Source organism: Catharus ustulatus, chromosome 5 (assembly GCF_009819885.2).
Source record: "Catharus ustulatus isolate bCatUst1 chromosome 5, bCatUst1.pri.v2, whole genome shotgun sequence".
Taxonomy (NCBI): Eukaryota; Metazoa; Chordata; class Aves; order Passeriformes; family Turdidae; genus Catharus; species Catharus ustulatus.
Window position 1 is genome coordinate 12345204 of NC_046225.1, and position 19754 is coordinate 12364957.

Consider the following 19754-nt stretch of genomic DNA (forward strand, 5'->3'; position numbering starts at 1 on the left):
CCCCGTCGGCAACCATGAGCGGGCCGAGCCTGCCTGGCCCCGCCCCGAGCCAGTAAAGCCCGCTATGCCGCGATCCTCTTACTAATTGGCCAATTTGTGAAAGCTGCGCACGGATTCTCGCGACGAACGAAAGTGCGGCTAATATTCGGGGTGCGGCTTATCTATTGACAAAGACAGCAACATTGTCGAGGCACCAGGGGTGCGGCTTATAATCCGTGCGGCTTGTATTCGTGAAACTACTGTATTTAATTTCCCCCTCCTAATGAGTGTGAGTTGGTTTCTGATGATCATGAAGTTCTGTGATGTAAATAATTAATTTTTAAAAATCTGCTGCATTTTGTATGGAAGTAACTTTGAGCTGGTACATATTGATAATGTATTGGTTGAACAATGCACTTTTCAATAAAATTGAAAGGCGATTTATCTCCTAGGAAGTAATTTCTTAGGGAAGGCATTAGCAGCACATCATTAATTAAAGCTTGTTAGAATGTACAAGCATGCATAAATCCTTGAAGTAATTTATAGTGCTTAGCTAATTTCAAGCAATTATCCACTAATATGTGCTTAAGTGTTTTTTAACTAAGAGGAGGCTTTTAAATCTTCCAAACATTTTTCTAAATCGTAAATTATATATGAAACAATAACAGTCCTAAAGCTCTCAGTATTGAATGCCACCTTTTAGATTAACAGATCACCTTGAACAAAGTGAAGCACATTATTTTTGTTACATGCTAGTTTAATAAATATCTAAGCACCTGAGCTTTTTCATGTTGTTGAGAGCATTTTGTGTCACAACTGACACGAACTGTAGTTTCTACTTTAGCCTTTGAGTATTTTCTTTTGGTGTTATTTACTTTTATTTATCTGAGTATGTATGCAGGGAGTAAGATTAAAAAACATTTAATTGAACAAACAAGCATCAGTTTGTATTTCTCATTCTTAAATAATAGAATTAACCCTTTGCTATTAATCATGTGTCTGCCAGAAAAATAGCATCATTCACAACCACATCCCAAAAGAATGATAAATTCCTTGTTTTACCCTGAAATTTCTGAACAGATGCACTGGGGTGTTTTTTATTTAATTAATCTTTTTTTGGTGTATTTAGGAACCCTTCACAACACTTTTCCTAAATCTACAAGGTGGGAAGTTTGATCATGCAGATAGGACTTTTTCATCTATTTCAAGAGCGTGGCGCAACAGTCAGCGTGACACTTCTGACATCAAGGTAAAACATTTCCTGAAAGGTGTTAACATGTTTTTTACTGCCTCTGCCTTTCTTGTAGCTGGGAGTGTAGGATGGAAGGAAGAAGACTGGGAGCTATCCCATCATTTGGGAAAAGATGCAAAGGAGATGACACGTGGTTTTACTTTGGTCAAAATATTTCAGTGAATTCTTTTGTAAAACTCTAGCAAACATTTTTAGCCGTGACACTGAAATATTTTGAACTGGGGAGGAAAACGAGAGACAAGGATGCTGGCAGTGGTGGGAAAAGTCATATCCAAGAAAGTAGATTAATATTAGAGTTGGGTTTTTTAATGGAAGGAAGAATGGAAAATTGTAATGTGGAGAAAATCAGGGTCCAGCTCAAGGAAGTCATGCAACCAGCAAGAGACCTAAGTGACACAAAATCATTCACTCACTGTATGCATGGTGAGCAGACAGTTTAGGAAAGGGTTGATTTGCAAATTAATGGAATGCAAAAATTGTCAACTGACATGGTTGAAAAAGGGATGTTTTTCTTGTATCTGTGAGTCCCCACTAATAAAATCAAATGCAATCAGTGACTAGTGGAATTAATACCACTTAGAAAAAGATATAATGTCTATGTGAAATTAGGAATAAAGATTTTAGAAATTACAAACACACTCGATTTTTTTTCAAAATAATTAATTGGTCATTTTGGGCTTAATTTTCTTGTAACCAGCAAGATTGGCAAATGGAATTTTAGAGTGCATTTTTGGGGTTTTTTTTGAGAAATGGAGAAGGAGACAGATATCAATAGTGGACAAATCAAGTATTTCATATGGAATAAAAAGCGGGGCCTAGAAATTATGAGGTGAGTTTAACTACAATTCACAGAAAAATATGTAGGCAAATAAACAGACTGTGTTTAAGTGCCAGTAAGATAGCTTGGAGACAAGCAAATGAAACACATGTTTATCAAGAAGAGATTATGTCAAAGCAATCACAGTTTCTGATGAGAAAAGGTAACAGACCTCAAGAGCAGAGAAGAAGCAGATGATGATCTTAGTTTTTTACATTGTCTTATGAGTGAGCTGGGATTACTCTGTCTAAAAGAATCCACTGTATTTGGAGAATAGCTACCAGCAGTTCATTATTAAAATTGAAAGATGTACTGAGGGGAATTCTTCTTGATAATAACAGGTTAGGCCTCAATTTCTATTGATATTGGATTGGGAGGTACTGGAAGTGTAGTGAAATCAGTAGCATTTCTCGTAGAAGGGAAAAATTATTTTAGAAAACTGTTAGGTAAAGTTTATTAGGGAAAAGTGATAATTATAATTTGTGTGCAGGTTTTCATACATTTATAACAGAAGGAACAAACCTCTGGGAAAAAAAAAAAAGAAGATTTAGGGTTCTAGTACATCACCAGTGCATGTAAATTAACGGTATTATGGTATAACAATGGTGAGTAACATTTCAGGGAGGATACATCAACAGGAAATAATAGAACTTTCCAAATGTATGACAAAAATCTTCACTTTTGCCCAGCTTTGATTTAGTCTGAGCTGGAATATTACACCCATAGTTGTAGACTAGTTGGAGAGAATCCACACTGGAACAATCATAACAATGCAAGGTCTTGAAAATAAAATGCAGGGAAAGGTTGGGTAGCTATGCTTATTCTTCTTGTAAAGCAGAGCAGATTAAGGAGGAACTTGTGCCCTATTACATGGAGACTACTGTAAGAAAAAAAAAAAAAGGAAAGAATCTCTGCTGCCCATGCTGAATAGGATAGGCATTAATGGTCTTAAATATCAGGGAGATCTTGGTTAGAATCAAAGCAACCTTCCTAACAGAAAAATAAAAGCAGTGAATGTTTCCCTGGCAATCAGTGTAGGGAGTTGTAGGAGAATAGTTTGTAAGGATAGTTCAGAAGGCAATTTTCCTCAATGAATTAAAGCTGTACTGATTGCAGAGAAGTGGAGACAGCCTTGCCTGCCCAGTGAGGATGGAGATTATTAAAGTGTGGGCTAGCTACTGGAGAGTAAGTTGCACTTGGAGATCCGGAGTGTGCTGCAGTTTGGGATGGAATCTGCTGGCTGTGCTGTGAGGAGGACGGGACATGTGCTCGTGCAAGGGACAGAGAAGGTGAGAAGATGTGTGAGGGACAGACAGGGTGTGGTGGCTGGGTAAGGGACAGCTTGGGGTTAGCCTGTCATGCAGAAAGGAGAGAAGGAAACTTGAAGAGAGAAGGAGTGAGTGCTGTGTGGAGTTGCCTGGGTGAAGTCTACTGAGAGAAGGCATAAGAAATTTTTAATAAAGGACTGGTAATGGTGCCATTCATGGCTGTCTTGCCATAATTACTACAGGAGGTGTTTTCAGAAAAGCTTAGGTAACTTTTGGAAATGATATGTGTGCAAGCTGGTGCTGCCTTTTGAGGCATGCCTACTGTAAAAGATGACTTGTTGGAGTTGCTTACAGCTTTGTGAGATGTGAATTGCTGTGAATTACGTGATGCTGCTGTGAAACATCTGCATGAGTATTAAGATTGACTGTAGGAGTTTATTAGTGAGATTGGATGAGCAACCAGGAAGAGGGATGAGATCGAGATTTCCATAGGACATGTTTAAAGAACCAGACAGGAAAGTGTTTGAATGTTTCCATCTTTGCTGCAAATTCCTGTATTCCCCATATTTCATTACAGCTGTGAAAACCAAGTTTCCTGATACTTGGTGCTTTACCTTGCAAGTGTTTGTGAAGTACACAGCTAAATGCAGAATACAAATTCTACATGCAGAAGTGCAACATTTTGGCCTCCTATTACTTGACTGTGTTTAGTTGATGCTCTTAATGCATGGAAGAGCCTGAATAAAGTGGAACATGTAATTGTGCTGTAGTTATTAGGAAGTAAGGGGCACAAAGGAAAAAGAAGGGTTTGTCCTCTTCCAGCTGAAAAGATTGTGATACTTGGAACCATTGAGCTGATTGCAAGAAATTACTTCTCCTTGCTTCTTGTGTGGAAAAAATGAATGCAGTTATTAATGCTGCTGTTCTAAGATTATTGTTAATCTTAGCTGGAAGGACTCTGTTACAGGGAGGACTAGCAGGAGCTGGCTTTGGAAAGAACTCTTGCTGGCTGGTATCACTTCAGCAGAGAAAGCTGAAGCATATGTGTGCTCACAACCGATCTGTGTCAATATCCTGGGGAAGCATCGGATCAATGATCAAAGCACAAAACCAGTGCTCCTCTGTAGGCTAACCTTTGCTTGAACTTCGCAGATTTTGATTTCAAGAGGTGATATGTTGCATAAAATTCAATTTCCTAGCTCTCCCTATCCATTTATTTGAGCAATGCAAATTAAAAATCCTTTGGAAGTTTGCTAGTGTATCACTACCATTCTGGTATTATTTATATGTAGCTCAGGACTGATGCTTTTAAATGGTTAACCATGTGTTTCTAAGTTAAATATTCTGCACTAAAGAATACTGAATGTATTTCAATACTTTGAGAGTACCACTTGGTACTTTTAAAGTACTATATAGGCATGACCAGTAACTCAGTTACTTCTTAATTTATGTTATTGATGCAAACAATTATGGTTAGTTTTGTTAATACCACAGAAAAAGCAAACCTGGATAGCCTGGCAGTATTTACCTTCCCTTGTTCCTTCTGGCTTGACAGCTCACCTGTTGCAGTAAATGTATTTCTCATTATATATTCAATGGCATAATTGTAACTTACGTTGCACTTTGCATGTACTTTCCACTTCTCCACTGTAGTTTGCTGATGGTTTTCATTGGGTTTTTTTTGTTAGTACCATATATACAGATTTCAAGATAATCTGAAATCTTGCTGTCTTCTAAGCAGCTGTGTAGCCTTCTCAGTGTCAGCTGGAATTTTACTTCTGCTTCTTCTATGCCAGGCCATTAATGGGATTATTGACTGGTATTAAGAGCAGGGCAGACTCCATTACCATGTCCTCCTAGTCTGACAGTGAACTATTGATAACTGCCCTTGGAATATGGATTTCCAGCTTGGCTACTCCCACATTATTGTAACCCAATCTCATCTCCATTCTCTAGTTTGTTTGTAGGAATGTCATGGGAGACTGGGGCAGTCTCAGAGGTCTTTCTCAAAAGTGAAGCAACACCTTGCCACTTTTTCTTTCACCAGCCACTTCTGCAGCTTCCTTTTGCAAAGAAAATTAGATTGGTTTAATGTAATTGATTTTTTTCACAATTTTTAACCATGCTACAGTCACTAGTATAGAGCTATGTACTGTTCTTCATGCCTTTTCCTCTGCTGCTTTTTGTTTCTTTTTTGTGTTGGTTGCTTTGGGTTGCTTTTTTTGGATTAGTTTTGTTCAAAGAGAGATGCTAGGAGACCATAATATTAAAGAAAACATTAGTGAACTCCAGTTACATTGGTCTAGATTGTTCCAGCATAAAATGGATACTAATTTGTGAAATCCTGTTGTATGACACACAGCTTTGGCAGTTATTGTGAGGCTGGGGGAATGGTATTGGATAGCTGAACTTGTATCTCATGTAGGAATGTTTGGCAAATTATGATCCTCATAGTGTAAAACAGCTGAATTTTAGGTACAGAAATGCTGTTTTGGTAAGTTAATTTTATTGTAAATCTCATTAACATCACATAATTTTAGACTGTTCTTATTTAAGCAAGCTTCGTGTTTAAAGTCTCAAAAGTTACTGGAATAAAGTTGCTGCCAAACTGTCAACATGGCCTTTGTATAGGAGAAATTTCATGTCATAGTAGTCACAAAAAGAGCAATGATCAGCAAAATTCAGTAGCAAGTACCTAGAAATTCAGATTTTTTAATCATAAATTCCATGTCTGGTGTAGTAAAATATTTAACATATTTAGGATGCAGATATTTGGTTTTCATAAAAGATTTAGTTTTGTGTAAAATTGTGCTAAGACCTGTAACAGGAGAGTATTTCCCTGAGTTTAAAAAAAGTAAAGAAACTATATTCTAAATTCAGTCAGATCTGTGCATGGTAATCTGTGGGAGTTGCAATTGGTAAAAATACAGACATCTGGATGTGTGGATCAGAAAGTTCCATCTAATACCTGTGATCTGCTTCTTTTATAACCAGCCATGGTTGTATTGAAAATGACATAAATAGTTTCAATATCTGCTCTGCACTCCTTGAGTAGGTGTTTAAATTACAAATTTAGAATAAATTATGGGTGAAGTCCAAAGGAGAAGGAATGTAGTTACACATGCATCTTTTCCCTCTTTTTCTGTCAAATTAATCTGAATTACTTGGTATATAAATATGGTCAGTACATAACCATTGAATACTTTTACTTAGATTCTAAGTAAAATTTAAATAATTTGTGAAATATATATACACACATGCATATGTAAATAGAGAGAGCAACATGATTTAAAGTGCTTTAAAGATGCGAGTTTTAATCCAATGAGGTATTGACTACATAAAATCTATTTATTGATCAATAATGAATCAGCTCTTAATTGTAGCTATCATGTGTTTCATTAACCTACTAAATAAATACTGGACTTTTTATAATTCTCTTTGCTTAAATGTGAATTACTGAGACATTTAATATTTTTCTCAAACTAGAAAATGTTTGATGTATAATCACTTAAACTTTAACAGAGTGGTTAGACATTGACAAAACTAATTTCTTTATTAATTACCTTCAGAATTCTAATGGAAGCCTGCCAAAGTATTTTTCTTAAAGGTTGGAAGAATTCTGGGCAGTGTCTTGAGACAATTTCTTAGTTGACAATTTCTTCATGAGAAATAATACACATATACCAGAAGGAGGGAAACTCATGGGTAGTTTGAAATTATACTTCCCAACAGTCTTGAAAATAATTTCATTGAGGTTTGATGAAAAAATGAAATTTGAGTTAATTTGATAGATTAGTTTATATTTCTTGAATGCCATTTAAGTCCCTAACAGAAGAAATAAAGTGTGGTGATATGAATAAAAGTCTAGACTTCCAATATGTGTTTTTATTATTCTGTTTGACAGGTTATATATAGGCTTAATATTGCTTAATATAATTGTGAAGTAATTTAGTTCAAAAATTTGGTATATTATAAATGTTTTAATATGATTAGGGACCTGTCATTGTTTCTAGACACCTCTGGCAAGCATATAACTGCTTTAAAGTGCATAACTTATTTTCTAGACAAAAGAAAAAATAGCATTTAATTACATTGATGAAACAAAGTATCTGGTATTATTTTTTTTGTGCATGGTAGCCTATATGAAAAGAAATTACAACTGTTAAACTGACATCCTGTTGACATTGCATTTTTGTAAAAATTATTTTTAGTGAATTTTCCTTAGGAATCATTGTTTTCATGGTTATAGGGCAATTTTTGTTTGAGAAAAATTGTACTTTAATTATATGCAGAATTGTAACAATATTTTTTAAAAAATCTAGATATGGCAGGTTTTGGGTTTTTGTAAAGAAAATACTGTGTATTTGATTTATGTTACTATTGTCTGTGAGCTCCTTCGTCAGTTGAAGTGAAAAGCATGGCAGGACAACTGAAGTATTGCTTCCCATAAGGAGGTCTTGTACTCTGCCTTGTAGAAATGGTGAATTCCTGCAGGGAAATTTCAGAAAGTAATTTCCAAACACAAGTCCTAAAACAAGAGCTTCAGCAAGTCATAGAGATGTTTTGGTTTTTTCTGTGAAATTTAAACAAAAGAAATGTGGGGCAGTTCTACCATTTCTGTGCATGTGCTGAGCGTGGAACATTTCAGAAGGAGCTCACTCAGCAGAGTTAGAAAAAGTATGGAGGCAACCAAAATTTTTAGTTGGAAAGGAAATTCTCCAGAGGGGACAAATCTGAAGTGACTAGAATCCTTTAGCTTGCAAAAAGTGACCTCTGAGGAAGAGTGTGATGGTCATGTAGGTCTGTAATACCTGGAAGGGTGCATGGAAGTGCAGATAAGGAACTAACATTTACTGGGTTTCACAAAATGGGCATTGGGTCCATCCACTGGAACTGCCAGGGAGCAGTTTTAGAAGAGCTAAAGGAGAACCTGTGCAGGCAAAACTACAGTGGTTTTACAGATCAGAAGCATGGATTAGCTCATAACCATTAAGCTGTAAGAAGCTGATGGAATATCCATGGATTTGCCCTGTGTTAGTCCAGTCCTTGTCTCTGTTCTGAGTGAGAGTAAAGGATTCTTCTTTCTGGCCTCTCGTGTGATCCTACATATTTATGTGATGTTTGTGTGAAAACATTGAGTAACTCCTTCCTCCTGCCATTTAAAACAAGCAAAAAGTGCATTCATTGATTTTATTTTAACATTCTTGCATGTTCAGAAAGTTCTGTTTTTGGAGTTGCACACCTGGGTTAGCATCTGCTGTCATAGTGTCAGTCTGTGCATGTGATTTAAAGATTTTAAGAAAACAGAGTTGAGAAGGATTGTTAAGGACTCCAGTTGCCAAATAGAAGAAGAATATTTATTAACTTAATAAAAATCAATATTTTGTTTTCAGGTGTCTTTGCTGGTTTTAGGAAAAACTGTTTTCTTTAAGTACTGTTATCATTTTCACCTGTATGAAGCCATTGAAAATGGGCTCTAAATACAACACGTTTCCAATGGCCACATGCATCTGTTTGCACTCCCTATTTCTGTAGGTAAATGCTAGCACATGGCCAAGAGAAGAAAATCACATAGCAAGGAAGCTCCTTTTGTAGAAATAGATTGTAATGGTGACAGTGAAAAACTTTCTGAAAACTCATTTCTGGAGTAATGAAAAGCTTTATGAGAAGTTTCTAATAGTCAAGCTAGTAGAAATTACTGATAATTTTGAAGTTTCCAGCATATTGTTTCTGTGTAACCTAATGAAAACAATGTGTTCTAGAAAGCCAAATGCTTTCTGATCTTGAAAGAAACTAATGAATAGCTGTACAGATATGTATTTAAAGAAGAAATAAAAGCATTGGTAACATATGTAATGAGCTTGTATTTTAAGTGTTCAGAACCAGGGTATGGTTTCATATTTGTGGTGTGCGCTGCTATCAGATTAACAGTCCTGTGTCTCTGCTTTTTCTTTGCTGGTTTCTCTGATGGTAAAAACTGTAGCAACCTCAGTGTTACTTCAATTTTTACAAACTTTATTTTTTACAGCGTTTATCCTTGCTGCATTCTTGTTCTTTTGCTTATGCGGTGAAATAGTTTCAAGTCTTTTTTTATCAACTACTTGTGGAGCATTTGGTACAGAAGCACGTTTTTACCCTAGTTAATTAGGGAGCCTGTAAACAAAGAGATGTACAATTCAAAGCCAAGCAGTGTTTCACACAAGGATGGAGGTGATAATAGCTTAATTCCTGCTTGATCTTTCCTGTCTTTGCCCTGGCTACTTCGGCTTGACCTTGCCCGCAATCTGATGACCTGCTGGCTGCACTCAGCCATTTGGAAAGCTGCTCATGCCATAGCTGGCCCCGAGGGGCTCTCTGGGACACCACTGAGCCACTGACCCATGTCAGGACAGCGTTTCAGATCTGATCTGCTGAGCTTCTGCAGTGCCTGCATCCTCCACCCACGCTGGACAAAGCCACTGGGGCAGTCTGATTTTATTTTATTTTTTTTCCTACTTCTCAAGTGGCCTGCAGCTTGCACTTGCTGTGTGGAAGACCAATTTTACACCACTCATTTGCTATGAAATACACTTCCTGAAGCAATTATGTGTATTGATCCTTCCTTTACAATGGAAGTAAATTCTCCAATTTAGTGGCTTGACTTTTCTAAATCCGTCCAATTGCCAGGTTTATTGGGTGTATTTAAGTCTCAACATCAAGTTCCACAACAACAAAAAAAACCCAATCAACCTACCTTTAAAATATAGGGCAGAAATATGTGTGTTTATGGTTTTTTTATCAAATGTCTATACCTGGACATTGCAGATATTTTTGTAGAAGTGTGCAAATAAGGTTCTAATCCCTTTACTTTAGATAGATTTATGTATTAACTACTGTGTATTTTATAAAATGCATTACAACTTAGGAAGTTGCAGATCTGCTTGCAAAACAAGGAAACAATCTACTTATCCAGAAGAAAATCCTTAGGGGTTTGAGTGTAGTTTTCCTTCTTAGCATGTTATGTTCAGTTTTGCGCTAGAATGTATTATTTTCTGCTTAATAAAACTTTTGCTTAGCCATTACTATTCCTTTGTTTTTCTGAGAAGACTTAGAAATGACAATTCCTGTGCTGTTTCCCCTCAGCCATGGTAGCTGTGCCAGCAGAGGTGGCAGAGCGGGCCAGCCAGGGAGGTGTTAATGCTGAGTTCCAGTCCTGTTCAGCACAGGCTTGGAACATGAAAAACATCACTTATTTACAGCAGTGATGATCCTGACAAGGAATTTAGTGCAGACCTTGTAACCACATGAAATCCCTGCCTTTTTTTCTTGTGTGTGAAATTTTGCGTGGTTCTTCGCTGTAACTTATAGACTGGACACATAATTGAGTAAATGAACTTTATGTGAAAGAAAAACATTGACTTAATTCAGCTTTGTGTGGTTTTGGGTGTTTTTTAGTTTTTTTGTTTGTTTGATTTTATAGAACATGTGGCATAACTCCAGGTATTTTAGAATTTACAAAAAATTATTTCTGGGCATTGACTATCTTAGGTAATAGCCTAAATATTAGATTCTTAGACCCTTTACATTAGAGAGAATAAGAATATAGCTGAGTTTCACGCTTTTGTTGTTAATATCTGTGGTGCTGGCTTCACCTAACTGCTGTTTGTGCATTAGCACTTTAAAATGTATACTGTCCTAAAAGTGGAACAATCTATTTTCCACTACTTTTGATCATCATTGATTATCTGTACCTTTCCACTAAATGTTATCTGTACCATGTGATGTTTTGTTACTTTATTTTTATAAGTTTTGCTGTGCATAATATGCAACCAAAATCAATGTTCAGGCATTTTTGGTTTATAAAAGCCTGTTGTGTCTCAGTTCTTTGTCATGTTAAAGCATGCTAAGGAGTCATCATATCTACAGGTTTAAATTTTAGAAAGTGCAGAAAGGGGGATTTCTCCCTTGTAGGGAAGGGGGGGATGTCTGTGGGAGAATTCTGTATATTCTCTTAGCTTAATTCCATCCTAATAATTTCTTTTTTTAACATGACACAGTGCATCCTCTTACAGGATTTATAACGTGGCATTGTTTGTCATTTATCTACAGGAATTGATTCCTGAATTTTATTACCTCCCAGAGATATTTGTCAACAGCAACAATTACAACCTGGGAGTGATGGATGATGGAACAGTGGTGTCTGATGTTGAACTTCCACCGTGGGCCAAAACCCCAGAAGAGTTTGTTCGCATAAACAGGCTGGTAAGAATTCTGAATTCCATTGTCCAGTCACTTTTGTCTTGCAGGATTCTTCTGAAATAACTTGAATGTTTGCCTGCAATATGTATTTGTGATTGACATAGTCCTATGTCTGAAATTATCTGAAGAGGCAGGCTTACAAATGTAGGAAGCAAAAAGGAATATAGTATTGCTTATTTTTTAGAGATGTTCAAAACGGTTTGTGTGGTAAAATATGCAGCTTTTCCTCTATTTCTGTGTCAGCTCTTGTGGTTCTAAAGAGCTAATAAAATCATCACTCCAGCCTTTACAGAAGGCTTGGAAAAGCTTGTTTAATCATGAAAATATTTATCACTCTGATGGCTTAAATGTGATTTTGAGGTGTCTTAATTTTAGTGTCCGTATAACTCCCAAGAGGAGTTTTCAAACTTCTTCCACCTCTTCCATTTTGTCCATTAAATTGATATTTTTCAGAGCCTTTTTTTTTTTTACAAGCAAATGAAACTAAATTCACCTTTGCCTCACCTCATTCCCAAACCTGTGCTACTGTTCTCTTCCCTGTTTTGGGAAATGCAGTTTTTTGCACTGCCTGTCTTCAAGGTGCCCTCTGGTTAGTGCAATGAATTATAGAATAACTTACACTATCACTGGTGGTGTTTCATCACATTCTCAAAAGCTATGTGAGGCTCTTCTCAAAATGAAACAATTATGCATTGATGGCATTCTGAAATAAATAACAGAAGCTCTTCCTAATGAATTTTGAAATATGAGGCCGCAGTTTTCAAGTGGTAACCAGCTAACCGGGAAATACTGAATTAAGGTGTAGAAACTGTCAAAAACCTTTCAGATACCAAGTTTATCAACATCCTGATGTTCCTAAGTTAGGAAATGGAAGCAAAGAAGTTCTGTTGTTGCTGGCTTCATAACACTGGAGAACCTTCATATCAGAGGGAATCTGTGGTTCAGAGGTTAATGATAATGTTTTACACTGCACTTTTACTGGTGACATGGTACCATGGTTTTCAGAAATGCTGTGTGGCCTGGATTCATGCAGGCAGTGATATATGCACCACAAAGAATCTTGGGTGGGTTTAGTGTTTTCCTTCATCCATGTGTATGTGCAAATTTTATTTAAATGAGATATGGAATACAGTAACATTTAGCAGGAGTACTTGGCAAACCATATTGAAACTCAGCTTTTGATCTCGGTTGTGGTGATAGGTAGGGGAGGTAGCCTGACACCTCTGTGAGCTTGGCATGTGCTGGTGCTTCAGAATAACCTGGGAAATGCAAAGCTGTGTTCTTGAGCAGACTTGTTAAAGGCACATGATGGCCTTGATATCTCACAACTCTGGTGCTTTAGCTTTTGCATTAAAATATACTTTTATTCTGTTAGTTACAGATCTTGTTTTCCCCACTGTGAAGTTGCTCTCACTTTCCCATTCCCTCTATGTCTAAGATGTTAGCTCTTAATTTTTTTTTTTTAATTTTGAGACTTGGGTCAGTTTTTTCTCACCCTCACCTCTTTGTATGCTCTGACCTACCATTCTCTCATTCTTCCTTAATTTCCCGATCTGCTGCTCCTGTCTGCCTTTCTTGCAGCTCTCTTTGATATCTCTCACTTGTGCAGTATTAACAACATGAGCTTTTTCAAGTATTAAATAGACAGAAAAGAACCTGATTCTTTTTAAGCTAATTACAAAAGTAGGAAATAATTTATCAAGTGTTGGTATTAAAATGTGCCAGACATCATCCAAATGATGTCCAGTGTTACCAAAAGGGTAGGACCTACAGCTGTGGGTCCCTGATACTGCTTCTGTAATTTAGATACCAAGTTTTGGTCAGTCTGGTAGCATTAAATTTAAACCTGTGTGCCAGTGAATTACATTAACTGCTTCTGTCTGACACAGTTAAACTTATTCTGGTGATGGTGAGCCTGGCAGGTGTGGATGATGCCCTCTGGGCTCTGCCAATTTTGCCATGGAATAACACTGAGAAAACTACATGCAAATATTAAATTGTTTTTCCTTGTTAATACTTGGTGGATTGAATACCATCAGCGTCAAATCAGCATCATTTCTTTTTCAAGTAGCATAGGTGTGTTTAGGAAGAATGCTTAAAGCTCAGATCCACACTAATATGATGAAGAAAAGCTTGCCACAATGTGGCATGGGCTGATGTATTCAGCTAATATTTCCTTGCTGCCTCCTGGTTCAGACAAAATAGGGATTACAGTATTCCAAGTGCTCATTTTGCAAGCTATGACACACAGATCTTTTTTTTTTCCTTTGCATTTGAGTTTACCTCTTTAAGTCCCCAGATCTTATACAACGATTGGAGCTCATGAAATGCATACTACTTTGATCTGTGACCTTTTTGTGGTGCTAATCGGGTTCCTGATATCATTATACCTTGCTCATTAATCATATTTCCTGCAGCCCGTCAGGCAGCCAGACAGCCCAAGCCCCTGTTTGCAGCCTCGTGTTGGCAGCTTTCTGCTTTTCCAGATTATTACAGTGTGATACTTCAGCTTCTCATAACCAGACCCACATCAAGCTGTGTGCTACAATTAAAGTCAGATGGTCCTCAGGTTGAACAGGGATATTCTGTTGCAGCTGTCTGTCTTTCTGGAACAGAGCAGCACGGGGAACAGATGATATGTAGGACAGTGCATAAAAACAGCTTGTACAGTACTGGGTCAATAGCAGGGGTTCAGAGCATTAATTGACAGGCTGATAGCTGATTTAAAAGTGATTTCCAACCTATTTTTAATTCCATAAAGTGTGTATTTTAATTGAAATAGGTGGTTGTATTTCCTCTGTGTTTGCTCCAAGAGAAAAAGCAGAATGGTATATAATTAAAACTGGATTTTGATTGATGGAATGCCATGATGAGCTAAATGGTAGCATCAGGATATCATTCTGAGCAATACAAAGAACTCCAAAGTGCATCTGTTGCTTCTGCATATACTTGCTATTTGGTATTAGTCTGTGATAGTACAATGTTTGATAGCAGCACAAATAAGGGGGGGTGGGGGAGGGTAGGATATTTGTCTCTCAGACAGTCCAGATTTTTATGGAAAAGTGACAGTATTTTTTCTATTCTGAAACCCTCTTCTATACCTCTAAAGCTCAAGCATTCTATGTTTAGTGCCATGGAATAACTAAGACATTTGAAAATATTTTTCAGTTTACACAGGCACAGTAAAAACTAATTGTATTATTGTCTAAATCCATCATTTTATGAATACATGTGTAATAACAATGATAGTATTAGCTTAATTAGAGTAAAAAAACCCACAGGCTTTTAAACAAGATGAAATTACAATTCCTCCCACCAACGAAACAGAAACATATCAAATGCAACATGATGTTTCATCCTTACTTTACTGTTTACAAATTGTCGTATCTTTAGGCCTTTGGTGTGTGAGCAAAGAGCAAGGTGCAAACTTCTTCTGATACCTAATAAAAAAATAACAAGCTACTTTTGATTCTCCCATGCTTCTGAGAGACATACAGGAAATAGTAATGGGAAGTAGACTTGGGAGAATATAAAGAGATGCTCAGATGTGGTTTGGATGCAGAAGTCCCAAACAAAACCTTTAGCAGCAGTTGTCAGACACTGAAACAGACATCACCTTTAAAACTTAAATTTTTGTGGCATCTTTTCTTGGCTTCAGTCTTAATTATGTTTGGTGTCCTCCTTTAGAACAGTTTTCTATTTTAGAAATTTAATTTCACATATTGGACCTAGGGATAATTACCACATTCAAGCTGATAGAAATTTTAAATGCTCTTGGCATGAATGAAAAAGTAGACATTCACAAAGATCAGGTGCAGCCTGGGGAAAACCCCCAGTGATAGTTAGTAATAGCTAAAAATCCCAATAAGGAAGTTCTGTACTGAATGGTAAAGTAATCTATTTTGTCCTGTCATTGAAAGTTGGATGTCTGAATTGGGAAGAATTAATTTAAAACTATTAATCAGCAGATAATAACTAAATTTCACACAGCTTTGATGAGCCTCAGCTTTTTAAGAATGAGATTGCTTCTATGATAATGAAGTCGTTGAGGTCTGTCAAGACAGCTTTCCACAATATATCTCAATTTAAGTATTTTAGTGTTTTATTGCAGAGCTACTCCTTTCATGATTAGGGGTTTGTTCATTTCATTCAATGCTGGGGAAAATGCAAGACAAATTAGAAAAGTGATGAGATTACTGTGCTGGACTGAAAGTTTTGAAATCCAGTTTTCAAATAATTGAAAATGTAGTATTTGGAAGCTGGGATGCTTTCTGAAACAAATGAAATGCTTAAATACGCAAAGATGCTATACACAAAAGTAACCCTGGCAGAACCATGAAAAGCAGAATGGAGAGAAAGAGTAGAGCATCCATTTGCCCTAATACAAATTTTAGTGAAGCACAATGAGCCAGTGTTAAGAACCATCTAAAGCAAGAAGAAATCTATAGTGAGAATTAGAGGATCATTATCAGTCAATATGGGGCATTACTTCTTAGCACAGGCAACTCCACCTAACACCAGGCGACACTGAAAAGCAACATCACCTGCCAACTAACACACAGTGCTCAGAACTGCAAGTTTTGTGAATTGGATGAAAAAACAAAACTTGGTTTTGAAAACATAATGCTACTTTCAATCTCTTAAGACTATTGCTATTGGTGAAATATAGATAATGAGTTAAAGCCTATAACTTGGAATGTACTGGATTTTTTTCCTGTTATCTTGGAAAAATCTCTGTGGTATTTTTCCTGGTTTCACAGCAGTGCATTTGAAAATGTGTTACAGCAAATCATATCATAATATGGTATGATCTATGTGAATAAAGGCTTAGAAATGGAGATTACTACTTATGGATTGCTAGATCATTACTTCTGGATTCCTGGTAACAGCTGACTCACGCAATATGTTAAAAACATTAGAGAGCAGGAAAAAAGGTGAAATGTAAACCAGTCTTAACCAGAAGCATAAGAGTTATCTGTGCAGCACTTACTTTGGGATTCTGAGTATCAAGTAATAGGATTGGAAGTGGTCTTAAAAAACTGAATGCAGATGGAGCTGTGTACACTGAGCAATGAAGATGCTTCCAGCAATCTGAGCTGATGTGGGATGTTCAAGGAATTTGAAAATTTTGATATCCTTTCTTTCAGACTCTGAACTGTTACTTCCATTTCTGTTTCTGATATTTCAAGTGATTTCTTGTGGCTTTTCTTTGAAGATTATAATCTATGTACAGAACAAAGTCTATACGATATCCTCTGAATGGAGGATGTCTATTAACTCTACAAGTATTCTAATTTTTAGCAAAAATCACTTTCATAAATTATTATAGAAAAGATATCTATATAAGTAGTCTGTAACTTTGCTTTTCTTGGCAAATACTTTAATTTTCTATGCTACAGATGTGCATAATGCAATTAAAATAGCTGTATGTTAATGCAATTAAAATAACTATATGTTTAAACATAACTATTACCAGTGAATCTTAAAGCACCACACTGCATTCATTTTATGTTTTTTCAAGATGTAACTATGAAAAAAGTTTTGTGCAGGAAGTAAGGGTCTTTGTATCAGGCAAAATAAACATTTCCATCCATAGAAGTGTCAGAAATGTAGCAATCTAATTCCAGTCAGGTTGTGTGTGGAAGGTCCACTCTGCTGGCATATTGGATTTCATCTGTATAAAAGGTAGATATTGTTTAATGCTTTTTTCCCTCCCCTTCATCCATGCAAACAAAGCAGTCCTGGGAAGCACAGGGGCTCCACTGTGTGTGCACTTAGCAGGCAGAGGGGCACAGGTGGTCTCTTAAACACTTGAAGGGAATGTAGGCTGGTGTGTGAATGAAGCAGCAGGATTCTTCCTTTCCTGGAGAAGCACTTCCATGACTGCAGTGTGCAGTTCTAGTGATTGTCTGGTTTCCCCTTTCAATTTTTCCGTGTGGAATACCAGCTCTGTCTTAAAGCTGGGAGCTTTTACATTTGAGCTAAGTGGTGCATTGGTAAATCTGTGTTCCTGCACCACTCAGGGTCATCTCCTGCCAGCTCAGCACACACATAAAAAATTCATCATCTCTGTTTGTGGAGGATTTTTTGTACTTTCATCATTACTTCCTAGAAGTTAGAACCTTTGTCTTTGACACAGAAACATTTGTGTGCAGGCTAGAATAAAAAAAAATCGGGGTAATTGTAAGCAGTCTTTTGATTTAATTATATAATGTCCAGATCTGAGTATTAGCATAGAAATTGAGGGGAATGAGACTTTTTTTACCCACTCTGAAGCACTTTATTCAGATCTGATGTGAAGATGAATGTAGAATAACCTGAGCAATGCCAGCATAACCACACATAGGAGAAATTGGTGCAGATGAAAACCTAATCTGTGAGTATCTGGAGGGAAAATTTTAAAAATCATTCAATACCAGACTTTTAGAAATAATTCCTCTTTGCTTTTCAAAGGGAATGTGATACATAGCCTATTAGAAAAGATTCTGAAAATCTGTGAATAAAAAATGTAGACTAATTTTTCTGTGGGTACAATTGACTCCCTGTGTATAAGAATAACTTATTTTTATTGAAGTGCTATCTAAGAAATGTAGCCAGAAATTCATGTTTATTTAAATCCAGTTCTGTTGGAATAGTGGCTTTATTAATTTTCATGTATGAATTATTATTGATTTAATTTGTAAAGAAGACTGCTATACAGAGACAGTCAAATATATTCAAGAATATGAGGGAAGTAATTAAAAATGAATTCAAACTGTGCTTTTGAACAGAAGGTAAGAATGATGAAAGAATTCAGTTTGGGTTTCATAGTACAACAAAATAGGTCAATATTGAGAGATGGGATTTGTATAATTTGTATGAGGGAATACAAATTATACAGGAGAGCTGCATCTGTAGGACAGAGTTAATACATAGTAAAATATATGTGATGATGGAAAGAAACTGTTTTTTGCCTATTCAATGAAAACAGTAACCTAGATAGTGGATCATCGTTTGCTAGTCAAAAGCATTGATCTTTTGGATTTTCTATCCAGTCCAGCTTTGTAATTAGGAAGAGAAAACAAAGTTTGTAAAATCTGTTTTTTTCATAGCATTTCCTTCTTTACATCTTGTTTGCAATTCCCACCCTCTCTTTAAACTGAATGCAAGTTACTTTATAGAAATTACAACTAAACTCTGAACTTCAAGAATATAAACAGTGTAAAATTGTTTTTAAAACTCCACACATGCTTTCATTTCAATAATTCCTGAAAGTGGGATAGATGCCAGTCTTCTTGAATGAAGTAAACTTAATGGAATTGTAGACAGTCTGTCTTTTCTATTGTGGAAAAAATAGTTAAAGAAGCTGGTTTCAGAATTTGCCACACTTCATAATTCTAAAAATTAAAGGTCTTTAATGAGGCTAGCCTAATTCTCTCATCTTTAAAAACCCCATAACCTATCACATTCTAAAAATAATTTTAATTAATTTCTGCTTGTTAGGACACTATAAATTTATATGTAATAAGTCTTAGTGAAGTCTGAAACTAAATAAGCAGGAATAAAACTAAAAGGTACAAATACTTTAAATGAGGAGATTAAACAGTAAGAAAAGCCTAGATACATGTTTAAGAATCAAAAGGAAACAAAGCATAAACTAAAAGTATGGACTTGAAAGAGTGTGATGGAGTATACAGATTTTCTAATGAAGTAAGAATTTACCATTGCAAAGATAAATATTAAAACATGGAGGAGAATGGTATGCAGTTGGAAAGATTATATAATGTTGAATAATAACAGTTTGAGTAGATACAGTGAAAAAAAGTAGGTATATTTGCTTTTATAAAAAAAAGATGATTGGAAGCAATCTAGACAATTAAATTTGCTTTCAGCTCTTTTGTTGTGTGATGTTGTAGAACTGGTGTTTGAAAGCAAGTCCGTGGAGGACATTAAAGTTATTACTGTGTGAAATGAAGTGGGAAACAATTGTGCTGGAGCCACTGCCCCATTTAACAGGTGTTCACTAAATCTGTCTTCTCTTTGTCTGTTCTGCAAATGCTGTGCCTGGACTGATACCGCTGAAAATGTATCAAGAATTTTGATGAACACGTAAAAATTGCTTCACAAGCTCAGTAGTAGTAAGGGGGGAAAAAAAGTTTGAAAGAGATTGCAGTTTCTTACTGTATTCATTGAAACTTACAGTCTGTGATTGGAAGTTGCC

General features: G+C 36.2%; 1 protein-coding gene across 4 annotated transcripts in view; it reads left to right on the plus strand.

Annotated features, from left to right (window-relative positions):
* LRBA (LPS responsive beige-like anchor protein) overlaps positions 1-19754 on the plus strand; it is a 365003-nt gene that overhangs the window by 262263 nt on the left and 82986 nt on the right. For all 4 annotated transcript variants that reach the window (XM_033059906.1, XM_033059908.1, XM_033059907.1 and 1 more), the window contains 2 exons: positions 1109-1228; positions 11405-11557. In XM_033059906.1, coding sequence (XP_032915797.1) covers positions 1109-1228; positions 11405-11557 — 273 coding nt within the window. The remainder of the gene's footprint in view (positions 1-1108; positions 1229-11404; positions 11558-19754) is intronic.